This window comes from Orbicella franksi, chromosome 12, assembly GCF_964199315.1.
Source record: "Orbicella franksi chromosome 12, jaOrbFran1.1, whole genome shotgun sequence".
Taxonomy (NCBI): domain Eukaryota; kingdom Metazoa; phylum Cnidaria; class Anthozoa; order Scleractinia; family Merulinidae; genus Orbicella; species Orbicella franksi.
In genome coordinates, this window is record NC_138156.1 from 18,361,111 (window position 1) to 18,382,344 (window position 21,234).

The 21,234-nt window shown below is 38.0% G+C and overlaps 1 protein-coding gene across 3 annotated transcripts; it reads left to right on the plus strand.

Annotated features, from left to right (window-relative positions):
* Positions 1–104: 104 nt before the first annotated feature.
* On the plus strand, positions 105–21,229 carry LOC145464015 (synaptic vesicle 2-related protein-like). 3 transcript variants are annotated; one of them, XM_081447825.1, is made up of 17 exons: positions 108–437; positions 3,997–4,282; positions 7,957–8,054; positions 8,725–8,823; positions 9,317–9,388; positions 10,612–10,736; positions 10,833–10,896; positions 11,390–11,515; positions 11,897–12,025; positions 12,870–12,946; positions 13,427–13,515; positions 13,643–13,741; positions 14,103–14,214; positions 14,644–14,725; positions 15,404–15,493; positions 16,668–16,781; positions 17,361–21,229. In XM_081447825.1, the coding sequence occupies exons 2-17, from the start codon at positions 4,129–4,131 to the stop codon at positions 17,373–17,375; spliced, it is 1,545 nt and encodes a 514-aa protein (XP_081303951.1). In that variant the 5' UTR covers positions 108–437; positions 3,997–4,128; the 3' UTR covers positions 17,376–21,229. The 3 variants fall into 3 exon arrangements, with proteins under 3 accessions (XP_081303949.1, XP_081303951.1, XP_081303950.1); XM_081447823.1 differs by lacking the exon at positions 17,361–21,229 and having other exon boundaries at positions 105–437; positions 16,668–17,352; XM_081447824.1 differs by lacking the exons at positions 108–437; positions 3,997–4,282; positions 17,361–21,229 and adding an exon at positions 4,292–6,874 and having other exon boundaries at positions 16,668–17,352.
* The last annotated feature ends 5 nt before the right edge of the window (positions 21,230–21,234 follow it).

The following is a 21,234-nucleotide window of genomic DNA, read 5'->3' on the forward strand; positions in this document are numbered from 1 at the left end:
GATTCTTAACCGGCACTACTTGTAACCTGGTAACCCAGGAGAAATAGCTAGAAATATATTGGCTGACACCACGTTAAAATCCAAACATAAAAATATTATAGCAAACATGTCAAGTGAAGTCATGAATATGTAAAATTCAAATGTTTATCATGCATGCACCAGAAGGAAAATTACACAAGTTTACTCACGGCAAGGAGACGATAATTTCTCAAACAACTTTTGTTTAAATTTGTTGTAGTTTAGGCCTCTGTCTTAACGAAACTTGGGGATCTCTTTCCGGCGAAGAATATATTCACTGGAGTCTTTCGTCAATAATAATTTTCATTGCGAATTGTGAGACTCGTGTGATAAGATTTACCAAACGGTGGTCAACGAGCAGTCCCTCCGTTTGGTAATAGATGAAGTTTGAAAGACATTGTTCCAGCTACCCTGTGAAGGTAAGTTATTAGATTTTAAGGTCTCGCCAGTCAAAGTTTAACGAGAGAACAATTCCTGTTTTTTTAATTGTGCTTTCTAAATGATATTTAACACGTAAGCTGAGCGGGTTAGAAAGATGTCATAAATGTATACACATCCGGGTAGATGGGAAGATTGCAACAGTCCTACTATTCTGTGCGGGTAATTTTGCTTGAATGGCTCGCAGCGATTCACTTTGTAACATTGCAGGACTGGAGCAAATATCCTATGAGTCAGCTTGGCTGTACGAAAAAAATATACAACTAATTATAAAGCACTTGGCCCTAACGACTAATACCGTATTTAATTGTGAGAGTGAAGTGGAAGAACTAAATCTTAAAACCTGAATCTTAAAGTTTCAGTTTAAAAATTCAGTATCCTATGTGAATGTCTCTTAGCATTTTTGATGCCCTAAGCGAATATGTATATGTTCCGATTTAAGTTATTTGCCGGTCGTGCGGTCTGTACTGACAACAGTCCCCGAGATCTTGAGTACGGCCCGGAAGAAAGGCAGATCAGGTGACACGTCCTACAAGACAAACCCGGCCAAAAAAGCCCGATCCATCGTTTCATCAAGTTTAGAAAAATTCAGTTTTGTTTATAAGGATCCTACTATCGTCGCTATTTGGAGTGACTTTTGTTTCTTGGCAAGCGGTCTGAAAATAAAACTTTGGCCATGTGTGATCATAATTCTGTCATTTGGATCAAAAAAGACGAAGGCTGTCTCCGGATCGAGCAGGCTTTTGTTGACAAAAGTCATACCGCAAAGTTAAAAAAGTATATCGCCTTCTTGACATATACCCTGTCAGACTAGAAGCTTTGTCAGTTCAGTCTTACTTCAGAATTATTTTAATGTGCAGGGCTGTGAACACCACTTGCGATATATGAAGGCCTCCCAGGGATTTTGGGGAACAAGGGAACAAGGGACATTTTTGGGATTCATCTGAGGTCTCTACTATTAAGAACTTTGCCAAAAATATTTAGAGAACAATGGAATTTATTAACAGGGAACAAAGGAGAAAAAAAATGGAATTTCAAGGGATCAAGAGAACATGCTACCCTCCCTGGGAGGCTCGCAGATATACCAGGATACGTGGGAGATCTATGCAGGCGCTGTATATGGTATTTTTTATTCCCAGTTCAGAGCGATCACGATCAATCGAAGTCGGGAGGAAATACGTATAAGTCAGCCAATTTGAGAACTCTTTGATTGTTTAATTATTACTGAGTCTTAAAAAACTCCCGTATTTCCACTCTAAGCTTCCAGATTTACTGAAGATATCAATCGCCATTGAATAGTCAAACTTCCATATATACTTTAATGCTCCGTTCACACTACGCCGGAGAAATTTGGGAAAACGGAGCTTTGACTCTGAAAACGCATCAAATGTTTTCGTCCACACTACGCCAGAGGAATTTAAAACACAATCATCACTGGTCATTTTGTATTTGTGTTCGAGGAAGACTTGGGAAATCACATGATTATTTTCGAAAAGCTCCGTTTTCAAAATGTTTTCCGTCCACACGAAAATGAAAAGTCGGCGTTTTTAAATTCCTCCGGTAAGAGTGTTTTTTTCGCAAAGCTCCGTTTTCGGTGACGGATTAGTGTGGACGGTAGGACTAACCGTAGAAATAAAGCTGCGCGTTCAAATTTCTGCGACGTAGTGCGGACGGGTGCTAAGCTAACCTTTTACTCTTAGCTCAAACATTTACATTTACTATTGTTACTACAAACTTTGAAGCTGACGAACGAAACTTTGCATTATTCAGAAGGCATAGGATATTAAAAACTTTTAGAGCTACTGAGCATCTCCAATGCATATTTGGTACTGAGTAGCTTACGATTGTTTTTAATTTTTTAACTTAAATCCTTCAAAAGTCTGAGGCCCCGTCCAAACTACGGCGAAAAGATTTGAAAACGGAGGTTTTGCTCTGAAAACACATCAAAAGTTTTCCGTCGACATTACGCCGGCGGAATTTAAAAACGCAACAATCACCACTCATTTTGGATTTGTGTTTGAGGAAAACTCCGTCAGGGAAATCACATGATTATCGAGAGTATATCGTTTTCGAAAAGCGGCCGTTTTCAAAATGCTTTCCGTCCACACGAAAACGAAAAGCCCGCGTTTTCAAATTCTTCCGGTTTGAATTGAGCGTTTTCGAAGAGCTCCTTTTCCGTGACGGATTAGTGTGGACTGTAGGCCTAACCGGAGAAATAAAGTTGCTTTTTCAAATTTCTCCGCCGTAGTGTGGACGGGGCCTGAAAAGAGGGTTCATCATTTGACAGTGGCCTGTCATGACATTTTCTCGGCTTTAGCAAGTTCACCTGCTGTAGACGACAGCTGTTCAAAGGGAGTAAAATTTTCAGAATCGTCTGTCAACATGAGAAAAATTGCTGTCAGAATCAGTATTAAATTATAGCTGTCATGACATCTCTGAAATGAGGGATTTGATGCATAATATGTTAGTAAAAAAAGGCTTGTGAGGGATAAATGTTGGTCTAGTTTATGGACCGAGGCGCAGGCGAGCTCTATAAACGTACCGAAAATTAGATTTCTACCAATATTCCTTGATCCTCAGCGAACAAGCTAAATCAGTAACTGTAGTTATTATACTTGCTCTTTTTGGGACTAATAAATTAATTCATGCCCGCAATCCATTCTCCGTAAACGCCCACGCAAAAAGGCAGAGTTTTATTTTTTTTACGATTTTAGGGTCGCTTTCGACCAGCCATTATGCGGCCAACTTTCCATGGCATATTACGGTGTTGTTCTCTGTTTTCTGTTATCCTCCGCCATCTCAGTTTCCAATTTAATAACCATTTATCATTTATCATTTATCAGTTTTTATCATATGCTTGCTGGGGAACCAAATCCCCTGCTCCGGTTACCTACCCGAACGGGCAAGATGGGACCATCTTGCCTGCTCGGGATAACCCGCTGTATAGTCACGCAAGAAAATGTTGCCATATAAATAAGTCCTTTATGGCCCATTTTGTATGTTATGGATATTGGCGTTGTCAGCTTTATATTTGCGCGTTTATGGACCCTGATGACGTCTCGGTCCATAAACACGTAAAAAATAAAAATGAACTTGGCCAATATCCAGCCATCTTGACCGAACAAGGTTGATCAATAATCCACATATATTCCTGAGGTGGCAAAGACGGAATTCTTTTGGTTCTGGATAGATTCTGGGTGGTTACACTTTATAGCTAAGAGTTAAAAAAAGTATCAACATTGTCGAAGCTTGTGTGTTCTTAACTATAAAATATAATCAACACGTTTACCGGTGGATACCTGCTACGAATTTTAACACTTAAATCCGCCTCCTGCAGTCGAAATGGTCCGTTAGAATAATTCAATACTGTCAAAGGTTGTTCTAAAGTACAATACGGGAGTCTAGCAACATAACGTATGTTCGTTCACGTTTGACCTACCAAGCAGGTTTCACTTAAGATCAGTTTAAAGGAAATATTTCCTTTAAAAGCTGGTGTCATTGGCATCAATATAATTCTAATTGATATTTCCCACAACACAGTGCCGACGGTTTTGATTTCACCGAGCGCATGTTATCGCTAAGCCGAAGGCTAAGAACGTTTTCAAGAGTTTCCCCCGCCGTTGATTTGCCAGCAGTACTTCAGTCAGTACTCGGCAGTCAACTGAAGCAGCAATGGCGATGAGTGGGTACTTCACGGAAGGGCAGCCATCACCTGGAGTGCACTCTCCACCGACGTTGTCAGATCACGATGGGGATTCACTGTCAAAGGAGCCCTTAGAGCTATCCTCAGGCAAGACATACGACACAATAAAGGGCAAAACAGACGGTAGGCATATTTCTATCTTCTCTCATGTCATTAACAAGCTTAACCCAAGATTAATTAGCGTTGAAAGAGAGTACTTCAATCAGTTTATTATATTACTCCAGTAACCATGTTTACTGTGACAATCCAAACATGGCATCGAGCCACCTGTTTTCTAGTCATGGTCATTTCCGCTCGTACAGGTTGCGGATGGCTGTAAGTTCCGAAAGTAGAGAGCGGCCCTTCGAAAGTAGCGACAAGATTTTATGTTCTACTGTCTGCGAATCGCAAAACTAGCAATCTCAAACGTAATTTGACTTTTCTACAGTGGCAGGTCTACGGCAGGAAGCCATGGCCAGTACTCTAATTTCATTCCCTATATATTAACTAATTATTTTATTGTAAAGACAAGATAGAGTGGAAATAAAGTAAAGGAAAGGAACGGAAAAGTAGCAATTGTAAAAGGCTGCAAAGTCCAGTCCGAAATGTAAAGGACCACATACATGTATTCTATTGCTCTCCGCTTGATGTCAACGGAGGTTTATACGCGAGTCCATTTTTGGACGCTAGAGCGAGTTTTATCTGACCAAAAGAAAAATGATCCATTTTAATAAAGGTCATTTTATGTTGAGGACGGCACGGAACAAAAAATTCGGCGACACAGTTGAAAAAGACTTAAGAATAAAGCATAAAACAAATATCCTGTCCATGTGAATTTAATTAGTGCGGGTCGGCGTTCGCTTGCAGGGAAAGGCGCCTGTCATGGCGGCCATCGAGAATTCTGGTCCTCTTTTCTAAATGTACTATTATCGAGAAGCTAAATTTGTTTATTACTTAACCATTTATTTTAGTTTGTACTGTTAGTCTCGTGATCTTCCATGGCTGTGCAACAAGAGTCAAGGTTAGCCCTAACCTGCGTCGCAGGCGTAAACGCTGGGGAAGGGGTAGGGAGGCAAAAAACGCGAGGAAGAAGTCCCCCCCCTTCCATCCGCGCTTTGCTTCTCCCTCCCCGGTCGAACGTCTGCTACACAGGCTAGATTAGCCCACACGTATTTTTTCCTGTAGTTCGTTTTGTAGTTTCGTTTTTGCACTCACGATAGTCATGTTTCGGCAGTCTTGCTGACTTAAGTTGAAACCTCCAGGATATTTTAGTTATGGTTTACTTATATTTATTTTAAAGGATTATCTTTCCCATCGTTATCATTGGCCCATTGCCCGTTTATTTGTCTTCGTCTAAGTCCAACGAGGGAGGTCTTCTAACTTCCCACGGTCAGAAAACCCAAACATGTCAACCGTCTAGGTATTTAACTGGAAATCTTTGAGATAGTAAAGCCAGTGGAATCAATACAATCAATAGAGTCAGAAGTAGCAGTAGAAGTTGTTCCAAACGACAATACATTGAGGAATTGAAGCCACTGAAGCCCCTAAGACTCTTGGTATCTCTCTCATGTGAGGGTAGCTGGGCGGTATATATCCAATACTATGGCTGGAAATCAGAAACTCAGATGCATGGAACAAACAAGGCAAGCAAAATGCTTTAACATGCCAGACAGGAAAAAGCTTCATAAGATTTATGAAAGTTTTCGAGACCCTCGCATGTCATTAATAGCGTAAGCTGTAGCTACTGAAAGGCTTTGACTAGCTCAAGGAAGTACATGGACGCTAATTGAGGAAGGGAGAGACGGCGTCAGACGTAACACGTCCATTTGACGTCGACAGCTCTGGTAACGAAGGTGGTTAGTTTTAGAACTTCACCATGGTTGTTTGCATTAAGACAGTATTACATGTATACTGTAAATTAACCGGCGAGGCCGAGTTTTTTGGAGTTCTCGGGAAGAAGAGAGAGGTTGTCATACATTCTTTAATGTGAACGCACATAACATCAGGGCTTAGACCAACGTAGCTCTAGGTGATTCGAGGGACCGGCCGGATAAAGATTAAAGGTGAATAAAGCCCAGAAAAACTCACGCAGGCTAATGATAAGTCTTGTATAGCTACGTCAGATTGTGCTTGAGCTACCGTGGAGGATTTCCAGCGCGTTTCCTGTACCTGTCTCCCGTGTCTTCAGCGATGAACGGGGTAAAAAACACTACGCAGTTAAATAGAAATGAATTTTAGCGGTGCAGTGAGATTATTCCAAAGAAAAGTATTATTTAGTTTATGACGTCATCTCAGTTTACTCCGTGTCAGATTTGCGTGAAAAACAATCATAACATAGAGTTTGACACGTCATGACAATATGATGCATCCCAATGCATTATGGGTACCTGTATGTTTTTCATGGCGGCGAATTCGCAGATTGTTGTTTTGTGTCACGTTCGAATTCTTGAGAATGCGTACCACTTGTTTACGGAAAAAATTTAGAGTATTCTCTTGAGAGATAACCATTCGTTTCTTTTGGAAGAATCAATTGCAATTACGTTAACAAAATCGTTTGAATAATCACCGCTGTTCGCCGGCTTCGCATCATGGATACGGAAAGTGATTCAGAAAATATAGCGGTCCGTTTCTCGAAATCTCGATCGCCAAAACATCCCTCATCAGAAGATTTTGATGGACTGACAGGGGATGTATTTATGCCTCTAGTTGCTGGAGATGAATTCGAGGAAGAGGAAGGTAAACTTTGACAAGTTTTGGGAGCTTTTCTTTTGGTAGCACGTCGACCGCAAAATATTTTTCCCTTGAGGACTCATCGATGCTCAAATATCACGGATGTGACAGTTCTTCCTGAATAATAAATTTTTATGACAGCAAAATGTTGGCAAGAAAGTTCTGCCTACCGTTGGATGGATCTGGGATATGTTACAATTAAACCTAAATACAAATTAACTCGAATTTTAAAAGCAGCTGAAATATTATATGTGCTTAGTTCGGAGTAAAGTCAACTTGCTGTGCTGTGCAAACAATTACTTAAGCTTATTTATCACATATGCAATTTCTGGTGAACTTGGCTGTTTATTTGATAGAACTAGGAACTATCTATGTATATAATGTAAACAGCTCTGTAGCACTGAAAGAACGATCGTTCTCATAATTATATTGTAGAATTATAAGATACCTCATACATGCATATCGCTTTAAAATAGTTTATTCATATTCAATATCACCAGGAGCCCATCACTGTACTCCTGATATCATTAAGCTTAATATTTTTTTCAAATTTCTCAATGTGCTTGACTAAGGTCCTTGAATTAACATGAGCTGCTCAGTCTTGCTTCATTTTTTCCATGTCCACCAGTGTTAACTTCTTTTCGTAATTCGAAATGACTTTTTACACTTTTTTTGTTACTGAAAACTTTTTCACTTTTTTTTTGTAATAGTGTTTTTTTTGGAGCATTGCATTCTCAGTTTATGCAGTAATCTCCTAGATACAGTCTGAATTCCCTGGGCTCCTGGCCCATCTCCAGGATACTAAGGATCATGTGCGAATATGTTTTTCAGTCTCTTATTTTTTGCTCCTGATTTCAGTGATTTTACCACTATGTGTTGTTCCTGAAAATATCCATGCCACCATGGAGGGTTTTTTTGGTTTCAATTTCCCCATCCCCCATCCCCCTGGAAATTTCAGTCTTAGTGAATACATTCCTTTTACAATTTTAGCTTTTAAGATCCCGTCTCCCAATTCTAGCTTCTAAGACCCCTTCCCGCTTGGAATTTTTAAATTTTTCTAATCATCTCTTACTTCTTGATCTTTACAGATTCTGGAGAGTTAACATACACTTTATCAGAAGCTGTGGAGAAAATTGGCTTTGGCAAATTTCAAATAAGAATTTTGCTGATGGTTGGCTTTTTTACAGTAAGTATACATGTAGTGACCTCTTCACGGTTTCTGGCGCCATCTTGTTTGGGGGATAAACATGGCAAAAATTACAGTAAATGTATGGGGAAAAAGGTCTATTTAAATTTATTTTAGTTGACAGATATATTTTAAATTACAGATGCAGGTTAATTACCTTGTGTTTTAACATAATAGAATCCATGGAAGAAATTTTCACAGCAGCTTTATATTTTTGTAAATATTTTTACAGCAATGTTGTTACATTTTGGTTACATATATGAGTGTTTTTCAAATTTTATCTTAGTTAGTTTAAAGTTTCTCACACAATAAAAATGAGTTTAAATGCTCTTTTTATTAACAAGAGTGTTTCCTAAAAAAAAAAAATTAATACTGCAAAATAAGATGACTGTTTGATGTGCAGTCCCAAATGTAAAGCTCAATTTGCCTGATTGAAGGTTTTTACATTGTGCATTTCCAGAAAATTTCCATACTCCCCCCACAGAAGGAATTGGAATTTCCTGGGGGTCGGGGGTTCCGTAAGACCTACAAATATAAAAGAAATGTGTGAAGTTTAATTGGAATTTCCAGAGGGGTGAAGGGGTCTTGGAAAAAATCCCTTCCATGGGGATTGGGGGAGGTATGAATATTATCTGGAACTGCGCATTTTTATACTTTCATATTATTTTAGATTGCTGATGCACTGGAGATGATGCTGCTCTCCATTCTTGCGCCAACTATCCGCTGTATCTGGCACCTTCCATCCTGGAAGGAAGCCTTGGTTACAACGGTGAGTTGTGGACCTTTATATATAGCAATAAACCCATTCCTGTCATCAAGGGTCAATAGAAGGAGATTGCTCATTAATACCAGTTTTGGTTCTTGAAGTGATGTACACATGTAGTGGGAGTAGAGGTGTTATTACCTCAGTCATTTGGTTGAATTACATTTGATAGGATTTGTGTACTTCACTTTGTGAGTCAGAGTGCCCTATGAACAAAGTGTCGTGGATGATACAATAAATTATTATAATAATAACTTATAATGACATAATTATAATAATGTATTATTAATATTAACCACCCTTAATAATGCTTGAACCGTGATTGATAAAGTTTGATCAGCAGTCTAATGAACTAGTACCCTGAGAGCAGAGGTCCCTGCAATCGAAGGGACCTCTGCTTACAGGGTAATGAACTAGCCATTTGCTTGCATTATTCTACAAATATATGCTAATGGTAACTGATTCCTGATTCATGTTATATTTTTGTATATATTTTCAGGTGGTTTTTGTTGGAATGATGTTTGGATCATCTTTTTGGGGATGGCTGGCAGACAACTACGGACGAAAATTTGTAAGTTTCTTAAATACAGTTGAACCTCTTTTAGGCGGTTATTCTTGGGGACGAGACAACTGGCCCCTTTATAGAGGTGGCCGTTTAATAGAGGTTCACCAGAAAACAATGTTGGGTGTGGTCCAGTTTTCAGTTTATCAAATATAAGTACAATCAAACAAATGCAAGTGGAGAAAAAGTAGAACAATGATGGTGATAACATGGTCCATAACGTTAACAAAAACCAAAGAAACAATTACATGTACAGATGCTACGTGTCTGTCAACCCAGCACTGGCTCGTTTGCTGTTCAAACAAAGCAAAACAGTTTGAGACTTTGTTTTGTTTTTAATTAAATTAACTGCTAAAAATGTGTTTTTACAGTATTCCACATTGTCATTCTTTACCTTCATCTGGCCAAAAAGGTCCAACTTCAAATCTTCCAAGCCGTTTAATAGAGATATAAAACAAAACAAAATCACCCTTGGGACGGCAAGAAGCTGGCAGTGGCCACTTAATAGAGGTGACCGTTGAATAGAAGTTTTTATTACAGTGTATAGCTGACATTGAATTTTTCTGGGACTTTGGCTGCTGGCCGTTAAAGTAAAGGCTGGCCGTTAATAGGGGGCCGCTTAACAGAGGCTTGACTGTACTACAGGTACAAACATACGTTTATGCCTTGCACGTGAAAAGATGAAGAATTAAGATTCCTACTCAGCAGTGTGGTATATATCCACTGACAGAGCTGAGATAAAAAATGAAAGAATAAGAATCATGAACCTCTCCTAAACACCAATTAAATAATGATTTTATTAACATTTTTGTATTTAAACAAATCTTTCCAATTTCAGTTAGCTGAGGGTACGTATATATCCCAGGGTGGGGTGGAGGGGGCTCCCATATAGAAAGGATGGGAATGTTCTTGTACCTTTTAGGGTTTAAAAACGCGGTTTTGGTACCTCATGAGGTGTTCAGTCTAAAAAGGTGCACAGCATGAGCTTTTAGCGGTACCTTTTGAAGTACATGTATTGAGCCAAATAGAATGACAGGAGGTGATGTGTTGTTTTACAATTGGCACCTCTTGGGGGTGAAAACCATTTCAAGTCACACCCACAAAACAGGATCTTGGTACCTCTTAGGGATTCTTTTCAAAATGTCTGACGAGCAAACTCCCCCCCCCCCCCCCCAGTATAAATCATGCTGTACTTGTTAAGCTTGAACAAGTTGTCCTCTGTTTTTTTGTAGGTCATAGTTATTTGTGCCACTTGGATATTTTACTTTGGATTTATGAGTTCTTTCTCTCCTCACTACTACTGGATCATTGCTTTACGCTGTTTAGTTGGTTTTGGAATTGGTGGTGCACCACAGTCGTAAGGAAATCTCCTGCTATCCTAAAACCTTTTATATCACACTTAGAGTGGTATTGAAGTTTAATGACAGAATTTTCTTGTTTAATATGCATGCAGGACAACACTTTTAGCTGAGTTTCTTCCATCAAGTTCACGGTCATACTGTATTTTATCTCTTTCGGTAAGGACTTTTGTTTTCCATTTTTTATGATTCTTGTAGAATTATAGGAGCTACATGTACATGTATTGGCTATAATTTGGTAGTTTTTGTTGTTTTTACTGTACTTATACGGTTTTTGTCTCAAATTGTAGTCTAATAATCATAAGCTGTCCATTTAAGTGTATCAAGGATTGTCTTGAATGCTTTGGCTAGCTAGGAAGGCCCTCAATTTGTTGTTGTTGTTACTTATACGGTTTTTGTCTCAAATTGTAGTCTAATAATCATGAGCTGTCCATTTAAGTGCATCAAGGATTGTCTTGAATGCGTTGGCTAGCCAAGAAAGCTTTCAATATGTGCTAAGCCCAGGTACAGCTGTGGGAGTATGTGACTCTAGTCAATAGCCATCAGATAGATCTCGCAGGACTGGGAATTCCCCCCAGATCTGAAAGTCTGACCATTAGCTCAACAATGTTGGTTGGAATTTACATGTAAACTTTGTATTTTTGTCTTTCAGTTTTTCTGGGCAATAGGATCTGTCTTTACTGTCGCAGTTGCTATGGCTGTGATGCCAACATTAGGCTGGAGGTGGCTGTTAGGATTTCTCTCACTACCACTTCTTTTCTTTGTTTTAATGAGTTATGTGAGTATGTCTTCTATGAAAATTTGCTCAGTATAGCATAAGAAACAGAAAATCTGCACAGCAGATTCAACATTCAATTTTCTCACTCATCTAGAGCTACATTGCACAGAAAATCAGTAGTACATGTACCACATCAAAGCTCTCTGTGAGTGATAACACTTCAGTGTTTCAACCACAGACATTGAGGTTTGAGTTGTGACAAAAGACATTAGATTATTGAAGACAGAATTCAAAGTGTTATATGAACATGTCAGGTTACGAAATTAAAAAATACAGTACTAATAATATTTGGTGTAAAATGTGATCACCAGCTGAATGTGCCTGACAGGAAACCAAACTTATCTCTTTCTTTTTGATTGAGTCTGTTTTATTTTATCCTAGTGGTTGCCAGAGTCCTGTAGATATTATCTCGCTTCTGGTGAAAAAGAAAAAGCCATGAGAATGCTTCAAAGGGTGGCAAAAACTAACAAAAGTGAAATGCCATCAGGATACCTCGAAGATGCCAGTGAGGTGAGTTAGCGGGGGCAACCATCTTGCAAGTACATGTATGCATTTGTGTACATCTGGAAATCCAGAGAAATACATTCATTTATTGGCACAATCAGCTGGTTTGACAGCTTCTAATTGATTTATGAAACTGTTTCCTGGAAAACCCGGGAAACGGCATTTACATGTACAATCCCCTGAAAGGGAAAAACTTCCCAGAGGACATGCCCCCAAACCATGCTAGTAGCTCATACCTTTGGTGCTCCATTAACCTCCTCTTTGGTGCATACTCCATGAAAAATGCATGCTATGCCCCTTGTAAGAGCACTACATGTATGTGACAACATGGGTCTTTTGTTAACTGGATTATGACCCAGTGAAGTTACCCAGGTGTAATAGTGATAGGAAAGTGTGAATTATCATGCTAAACCACACCTCAAAGATTCCAGTGGCCTGAAGAACATCACCCAAACAACTGACATCCTAATGTAAAATCTTATGTTTTTGCTAAAATGTAATGCTGGCCTGAAAGTTGCCCAAAATATATCATTCATTGGTCATTTGATTTGCACTTGATTTTCTAGTAGTATGCACTGTGCACTGTCTTGTCATGTACATGTAACTTTGAAGTTTCTACACCTGCAAGCACATGCATAATTGATCTTGTAGTGCCAGAGCTGTACCAAGAATTTTTCTATATACATGTAGGCTGGTGAAATTTTTGATGCCAAACAGAGGAAACTGCATTATTTTGTAAACCTGCAAAAGTTCAAATGGCAAATTGTTAATTAGAATGATTTGGTCCCCAAAAAATATTCTTAGACTTCTTTTTCAGTAATTTTAAATGTAAACTTTCTATTCCTAACAGAATGGCAGACAAGGGAGATTTCAAGACTTAATCAGTCCAGAATACAGAAAAACAACATTTCTATTATGGTTTATATGGTGAGTGCAGATACATACATGTACATGTACAGTATACATGTAACATCGTACAGGTGAATAAATAATTTTAATAAATAAATAATTATAATAAATAAATAAATTATAATATAGAGAGGGAGCCACACAGGTTATTAATAGCACTGTTCTTGTTTCCTATGTATGTTATGGAAATTTTTAAGACAAAGGAATCTTTACAAAAATTGTAATTCTGGGCCAAAAGCCTCTGGGAATTGTGATATATTGAACATGGACTGCTAGGGGCTTCATTAGGGCCAGGTAGCGGGCAAAATTAATTGATCGGCTGTGAGGACGATTTTGCTTGCCTGGATTGACCATCTAGAGTCCCGAACATTTTTCTTATATATATATAAAAAAAAAATTCAGTTCAAAAAGTTTTGCCCAGGTATGAAAACCATTTGCCCTTCTGCTGAAAACATTAATGAAACCCCTGGACTATGAAGTCACTGTTTTTCTTTGCAGGCTTAATTTGGCATTTACATACTATGGAATTGTGTTAATGACCACAGAGCTGTATCAAGGTCTTAACGAAGCTGGTGGGAAATGTCAAGGTACGAGAGAATCTGACATGTATCATGAGTACAGTACTCATCATTCAAGATGAGTAATAAAATTAATGATGATGTTTTGTACCAGTAAAGAATTTGCGTATGTAAGTTGATGTGTTTTTCATTGCAGTGGAAAGTAGTACAACAAAGAACCCTGATTGTGGATGTCAACTTCTTACCTTTAATGACTATACAGACATGATGTGGACAACACTTGCTGAGTTTCCAGGTACACATTACCAAGTTTCCTGCAGTTTGGACAAAACACTGAGCCCGGTCAGCTAACCCCATACTTACGCCCTACTGACCCCCCTACTCAACCCCTATAAAATCAACAGAAAAACAAAACTTATGAAACTTTAAGAACTGTAAATGGAATAAGTATTATTAGTACAGTATTTATATCCATTAGAAAATTAAGTAATGAAAGTAATTAAGTTTTCTGGTATAGTTACATTCAAGTTTACAATAGTTAAAGTGGCCAAAGATTTCAACTCTTGAGATTGGTCTAGAGCCGTTTGGCCCCAGTATGATTGCATTCGAGAACATTTTTTCATTTTGGAATCCTTTTTTTTTCTCTTTTCCGGCAGCTATCATTGTCACCATGCTTTGTATAGAAACACTGGGCAGAAAGAAAACCATGGCAGTACAATTCTTTTTAACTGCTTTGTGCTACTTTCTTCTTTTCATTTGTTCAGGAAGGTAAGGGATCGACTTGTCTGTTTTGCAAGTAAACTATTGTGACTGTTTTGCTTTTAATGGCATACCAAACAACAGCAACAAGAATGTTGATGATAACAGACTGAGGTGGATGAAACAGAGAAGGAAAAATGGTTTTTTAAACTTAATGTCAAGAAAGTACCAAATTGAATATAATTTTGAAAAAAGAAATGCCTTCAAATTAAAGCATCTGTATTAAACTTAACATTCAAAAGGAAAATAATATCAAGAAGTTACATTTAGCTATGGTATGTTTACTTAATACTTTGATTCTGTTAACAACAATAAATTCTTAGTGTCAACTATAGTATTGTCCATGAGAAAACAATGGTTGCATATGGTAACTTCTGATACGCAGGTTATCACTGATCATGAATTTGTTGTACTGATAAGTTTTCTTCTTTGTTCTAGAACTATGATGACAATTTTCATTTTTGGGGTCAGAGGATTTATATCAGGAGCTTTTCAAGGCTTCTATGTTTATACACCGGAGGTAATTTGAAGTACATTAACCCTACAGTTCTGCAGTGAACCAGGCCAGCAATGTGAGATCACGCAGATATAAGGAACCCTAGGGATATATACAACCCCAGGGATGTAACAGACCCTATGAATATGACAAACTATGCTGATATAAGAGATCTTATAGATACATGTATATACAATCCCAGGGAAACTGAGCCTTCGGATGTACCGCACGACACCTATATACGCCGGATCCATACCAATATATTGAACCCCAATGTACAGTAACGGGCCTTGCAGAAGTAACGAATCTCGTGTAGTGTAATGAAGTAACGTTTTTTGCAAAGACCTACACGGTTAAAGTGATTTACCCTTTTAGACCTAATGACCTTTCTTTGCATATATTTTTTGATTATCATTGCATCATATATCCTGTAAGACAGCTGTTTTGGTGTTTTGCCATTTCGAGCTAAATAATTTTATGTTGTAGTACTCAAAGTAGACGTCAACTGAATTTACAGAATTTTGCAAAACTAAAAACTAACATCTTGCAACACTTAAATGCTTGTAATGCAAAACTGTACAGATTTCCTTACACAGTACAGAGTGGAACGCAGTCTTCAAACGCAATGCAAAGCAAAAGCAATGTCTTAACTAATGCCTTGGTGATTAATGTTAGGAGAATGACTTTCATTTTGTGGTTCAGGTTTATCCCACAGTAGTTCGTGCTCTGGGTCTGGGCTGCTGCAGTGCAGTGGCACGTATTGGAGCTATGATAACACCCTTTGTATCACAGGTATGGCCTTTGGATTTATCATGAGTGTTAGTTTAGTTTTGATAACCCACATTAGTTCCCAGACGTCACAGGAGCTCAGTCACGGCATTTTGAGTTATTTTGGCCACATACAAAATTACCTTTAAATGGTAGGAAACCTGAAAATAAGAGTTTAATAGGATAGAAAAACACCAAAGAGATAATGATAAGCCATAAAGGAACAAGGATGGCTAAGGATGGAGAAGATTAACACGGATTACAAACAACGAATTTAAAAAATTGAGGCTAAACTTTTCAATATGCGCAAACCGTGACTGAGCTCCTTGAAGCTTTCTAAGACACTTACCAAGAACATTAGAATGTGCTTTTTTCTGTGGGACCACATGTGCACCTATCTCGTTAAGTGTAGCTGTACCACCTGAGTAGCTACTGTAGGATACTTGAAGCAGCTAGCACACTTTGAACATTTTATATTCTTAGTTATTACAACAGAACATTTCCGAAGGTGTGATCTTGCCGCGTTTTCTTTTGCTCGTTCTACTTGTTCTATTGTTTTTAAGATCAAAATGACTATTGACTTATTGGCTAAGGGAAAGCTCTAGTTGATTATTTAAATGAACTTAAAACGTTTTTGAACTTTCGTAAGCCTGCAGGTTTTGTCATCAATGTTGCTAAACTTGTAATATGAAGCATCATTGTTGTGCCACGCATCAAATGCTCGTGCTCCAACCTACTTCCTTGAGTCTTTGTTCCTTACTGCACAAGCTTAACGAAACAAGCAACTCTCGAGAGTTACATGACAGGCTCAATTTTGATTGGTTTTAAAAACCATAGAAGTGAATGGAAGTAAAACACCAGAGACTTTAATATGTCATGTGTTTGTCGCCTAGGCAGGCGCAATTCTTCCGAAAGTCTGAGATTTTCGGATTTGCAGGGTTGCTCCCGACCGCGGGAGCCAAGGGAATGAAGGTTGCTCATTCTAGGTTTTGATTGGGTGATTGGAGTCCAAAACTTGTCGAGAGCTTCCATGAAATTGCACCCCCTCCCAACTTTGAATTCATGTCAGGAAGTTACATTCCAGACTATATTAGAAGGTTTTAGAAATTTTATTTAGCGAAAGACATGCTTCAAAGAAGAAACTACATGCATTGATAGCAATGATTGTTGTTTGTTTGTTTTTTTTAAATTTTTGCAGGTGCTACTCAGGGTGTCATTACGTTTGGCCTTAGGTGTATATGGCGTCATGTCTTTAATTTGTGTTGTGTTCACCATGTTGCTGCCAATTGAAACGAAAGGACGGCCAATGGTGGTAAGATTTTTGCGCTCACTTCTGTTATTGTTGATGTTGCTGTTTGTGGCTGGTATGAACTCGCATTATTGTATAGTGGTTCTAGTGAAGATGAACCCTTCCTGAAAGTGATTGATTGAGACGATAGAATTGGGTCATGTAATTTGTTTAATTATTGTGTGCATTGATAGCTAGTCTGGGATCAAGCTCCCTTACTGTAGGGAGTTTGAGATAGCTTGCTTGCAGGATAATAATAATAGTGTACAAAGATTGACATTTCTTCCCCGCCCTGCATGCCCCTTTTTTTTGCAGAACATAGGCATGCAAAGCATGCAAAGGCAGGGCATATTGCAGACATCAGTGTTCTGTGTGTCTGGCAAACAAGCAACAGTCATGACTGTCCAGCAAAATATCTTGTACATTCTATTTCCCAGGCAAATTATCATTATGTGAAGTCCGAGAAAACATCACTCAGATGCTCAAATCCATGACCATAATCGTTAATGTATAGATATACATAATAAATTATTCAATATTTTGAGTTGCCAATGTATGATCACATGAGGTTTTTAATGTTGTTTTCTTTCATCTCGTTTGCAGGAAACAATGCATTAAGAGGGCTTTTTTTGGATTATTTTGTTGTTTTTTTATTTTTATACAGAATCAACCACAAAGGTACAAGGTTTTGTAATTCCCCTATACTGGATATGGGCAGAAAATAGTTAGGTTTGGATTCTTGTTTCCTTTTGGTTATCAGTCTATGGAATCACCTAAAGTATTTTGTCATAACGGAAAAGCGTTCAAGTTAGACATAAACACCCCATTGTCCTAAGACAGGCTTGCAATGTCTTGTATTTTTCAATTCTAACTCGATACTAACAGTCTTAAAAGTTGAGTGGAGAAGTGAACGGCTGCAAGAAAATCTAGGCCGTATATTTTTACTTGTAACATATTTTTCAGTGACCTAAGAGAAGGGTAAATAGTAAATATTACTACAATGCAGAACTAAGGCTGGGTATGTGAACAAAAACTTGTTAAAAGGTTAGAAAATATATTAAAATATACTAGAACACAGAACTAAAAATTCAACTTCAACGGCAGTTTCGTGTTGTACAGAATAACACTTAATATGCACACTAAGTTATATACTATGCATGTACAGTCAATGTTTGGTTCATAAATTATACCATTCAGTTATTTGGAATATCGAATAGCTTTGCACATAGTTCACCGGGTTTTCTCCAATGTTTCAATTGTAAATGTCTGGAATCGCAAAGAATCAGGAGAATTAAAATTTGTAAATAAAACTTAAGCCTGTTTGTGTGATGTTTCTGGGATGTACATAATTGATGTCTACGGTAGGGTATTAAAGGAGCTTTTTCACGATATACTGTAAAGGTGCTTAAATAAGCCCCTCAAACCCTCTCCCTTCCCTAACTACAGTAGTTGTTTGTGTGCCTGTTGTTTTATCTCAAGATTCTTTCCACTAAAATCGCATGGATGACAAAACCTTCTGATGATATCCGGACCCACTCTCAAATACAAGCCCATGGATTATGTCATCACAGTGTCATCACTATAATTATCCTCTTACTTTCTGCTCAGTTCGACGACTGTGGGTAGAATTGTCTTTCAGATCCTTCCTTGACTTAAAGTATGCGTTCTTAAATGCACCTAACCTATTTAGACAAAATCACTAGCCACAAATTAATTAACCTAGGGCTAGAAGAACAATTCATGCTTCAGCCAGGCTTATTTCAGAATTTTCCACTACAACTCACACAATATTCAAAAGGTTCAAACTTTGCTGTGGATTAATTGCGAGCAGAGTTAAACTGAGAGTTTTAGTTTCCCAATCATGGTTAGAACTGAACAAAGAAAAGCCCTTCAGGGTTTACTTCCCATACGTACAAATATGTTTTTTTTTTCAGAAAATCTAGCATTTATGTGTTAGTAGGGCCTAATATAAAGGAACAGAACTTACCTTGCATAGCACAAAACTTTCTGGTGAAACGGTAGTCAGTTTTTCGTTCTGCATTTAAATGCTGTCACGTTTTTATGAATGCATAGAGTAGAAGATTAAAAACAGCATGGTGCTTTATAAGCGTCAACCGTCTACTTAAAGCTGCCAGTTAAATTTGACAACCAGAAGCCAATTCCACTATAGCTAGGCTATAGACATTGGGGATATTTCTAAGGAACCAGGCGGTGATACAAATCAAAGGCTCCCTGAGCCAGCTCATGGATGAACAGGCCAATCCCAAGTTTACCTTTGCCTCTGAGGCAAAACAAGTCTTTGCGCGAAACTATTCATATGAAAAAGTATATCACCTGAATGAAAAGGAAGCAAACAGCAACTCAGAAGTGGAAGTAAAGTCTGCATATGTGCCAAGCGGCCCATCAGGCCTGCGCTTATTCCAGTTTCTGTAGCATGAAGCGACTAGGAGTATTTCTACTCCCCCCTGGATGGGATGCTAGTTCATCGCAGGGTTACCCCCCAACATTAAATTTGCCAGTACCTAATTATACACCTGAGTGGATAGAGGCACTGTGAAAGTAAAGTGTCTTGCCCAAGAACACAATACAATGTTCCCAGCCAGGACTCGAACCCAGGCTGCTCAAAATAGAAAAGAAATAGAAAAATCAAATAACAGGTTGTTTATACAGACTGCTTATAACTTTTAAAATGGATAATAATTAATTTTGATTGGAAATGGAACATTGTGATTAAATTAACTTGTACATTGATTAGTGACAAAGAATAACAACAGGCTGTTTCAAAATGAAATCATTAAATGAGATTTCACCATATTCACCAGTCCGTTCAAAATTGACACCTAGTCACTGAAGTTGGTTATAGTATACATAATATTAGGGAGTCGGCCATGCATTTTTGATCAAGGTAAATTGGTTATGGTCCTTGTTCAGTTAACATTATGAAACAACTGAGTGTAACAATTATGCAAAAATTATAATACACGATTTTAACATTTATTTTAGACAATCAACTTGAGAATGCCAAGACTGCCAAGAATTCTTTGCCTGAATTTCACTTAAGTGAGACATGGATATTGGCAAAATCTTGTTTACTTAAAGCTATGTCAAATATAAACAAATTATTTGATTTTAGCTTGCTGGTAAATGGGAAATCTATAGAAAGAAAAGTATTATAAGAATATTATTAAGAATATTATAAGAATTTCAGACAGTTTTGTTTCAATCTTGAACCCAAAGTGAAAGAGATGTTTTTATTTACAATTTATAACTTTTTTTACTGTATAACTATGTCCATGGGGAGGGGGAGGGGAAGTAACAAACTTTTATACAAGGAGGCTCTGCCCCAAGGTCAAAACCCTATCCATTTTACATAGTGTTTTTGACAGGAAAGGCTTCTCTTTCATATACATGTAGCTTCTAGCTCAAAACCCCTTTCAAAACCTCAGGTGGCCCCACTATATCTTATTTCTTGGATAAATAATCAATTAATGATAAGTTAATAAAGATGGTGAATTTCAAGCTCTTTAATGAAATGTGAAAGTGAATTAATCAACATGACACGAGTGTGGGACGAAGAAAAATTCTGAGTCCCGGACACGAATTGAACCCATGACCTCCCGAACACCGGGCGGGCGCTCTATCCACTGAGCTACGAGAACTCATGGACAGCAAGGCCATTTAACTGAGTTCACATATGACAGGTGTCCTGCATACTGCTAGGATCGACGCTATCAAAGTCATCGTCAGTGGATAGAGCGCCTGCCTGGTGTTGGGGAGGTCGTGGGTTCCATTTCTGTCGGAGACTCAGAATTTTTCTTTGTCCCACGCTCATGTCATGTTGATTAATTCACCTTCACATAATCAATTAATGTTTGAAATCCCTGTCCTGTTAAGTCTTATAATACCTCCAGCCTGAAAAAAGGGCACCTTTGGTCAACTATAGGGAGAAGCCCCCCAGCTTGGTGTAATTAATAAGGGTAAGTACTACATATTGTAGTGTATGCAAGTAAAATAACAATAATTTTCTTTCTTGGAAACACAGATCACGGTATTTTATTCCTATGTATCTGAGTAACTGTTTGTGCTAATCTCACTAGCAATTCAGTAATATTCAAAAGGATTGCATATACGTCTCTTCTAATAGATTTTTGCAATGATTACAGATCATACTTATGTTGACAAGTATCAAACATTCTCTTCTCCATAATTATTTCAAGTTTTGATTTCAATTTGTTTAAGTCTCTCATTTCTAGAAGTAAAAAAAAACTCTACATCACCAGCCACCATGCGTCCGGCTTATGTTTGACACAATTGGCAGCACATTTCTCTCGCAAAAAGTAGATCCACACAGTCTCTTGGACTTAATTTGTCCATCCATGATCACTAAAATACTTAAGAGTATATTTACTCGATCGTATAATTATGTAGGTTGACTTGCATACCATCTCTGAAGAAATTTTCCCTCTGGTCGAACTGC

Bases quoted from the DNA above. Each gene is read 5' to 3' on its own strand.
- LOC145464015 (XM_081447823.1), top strand. From the start codon at position 4,129: ATGGCGATGAGTGGGTACTTCACGGAAGGGCAGCCATCACCTGGAGTG. The intron at 4,283-7,956 runs GTAGGCATATTT...TGATCTTTACAG, and splicing joins AATAAAGGGCAAAACAGACG to ATTCTGGAGAGTTAACATAC. The intron at 15,494-16,667 runs GTATGGCCTTTG...AAATTTTTGCAG, and splicing joins TAACACCCTTTGTATCACAG to GTGCTACTCAGGGTGTCATT.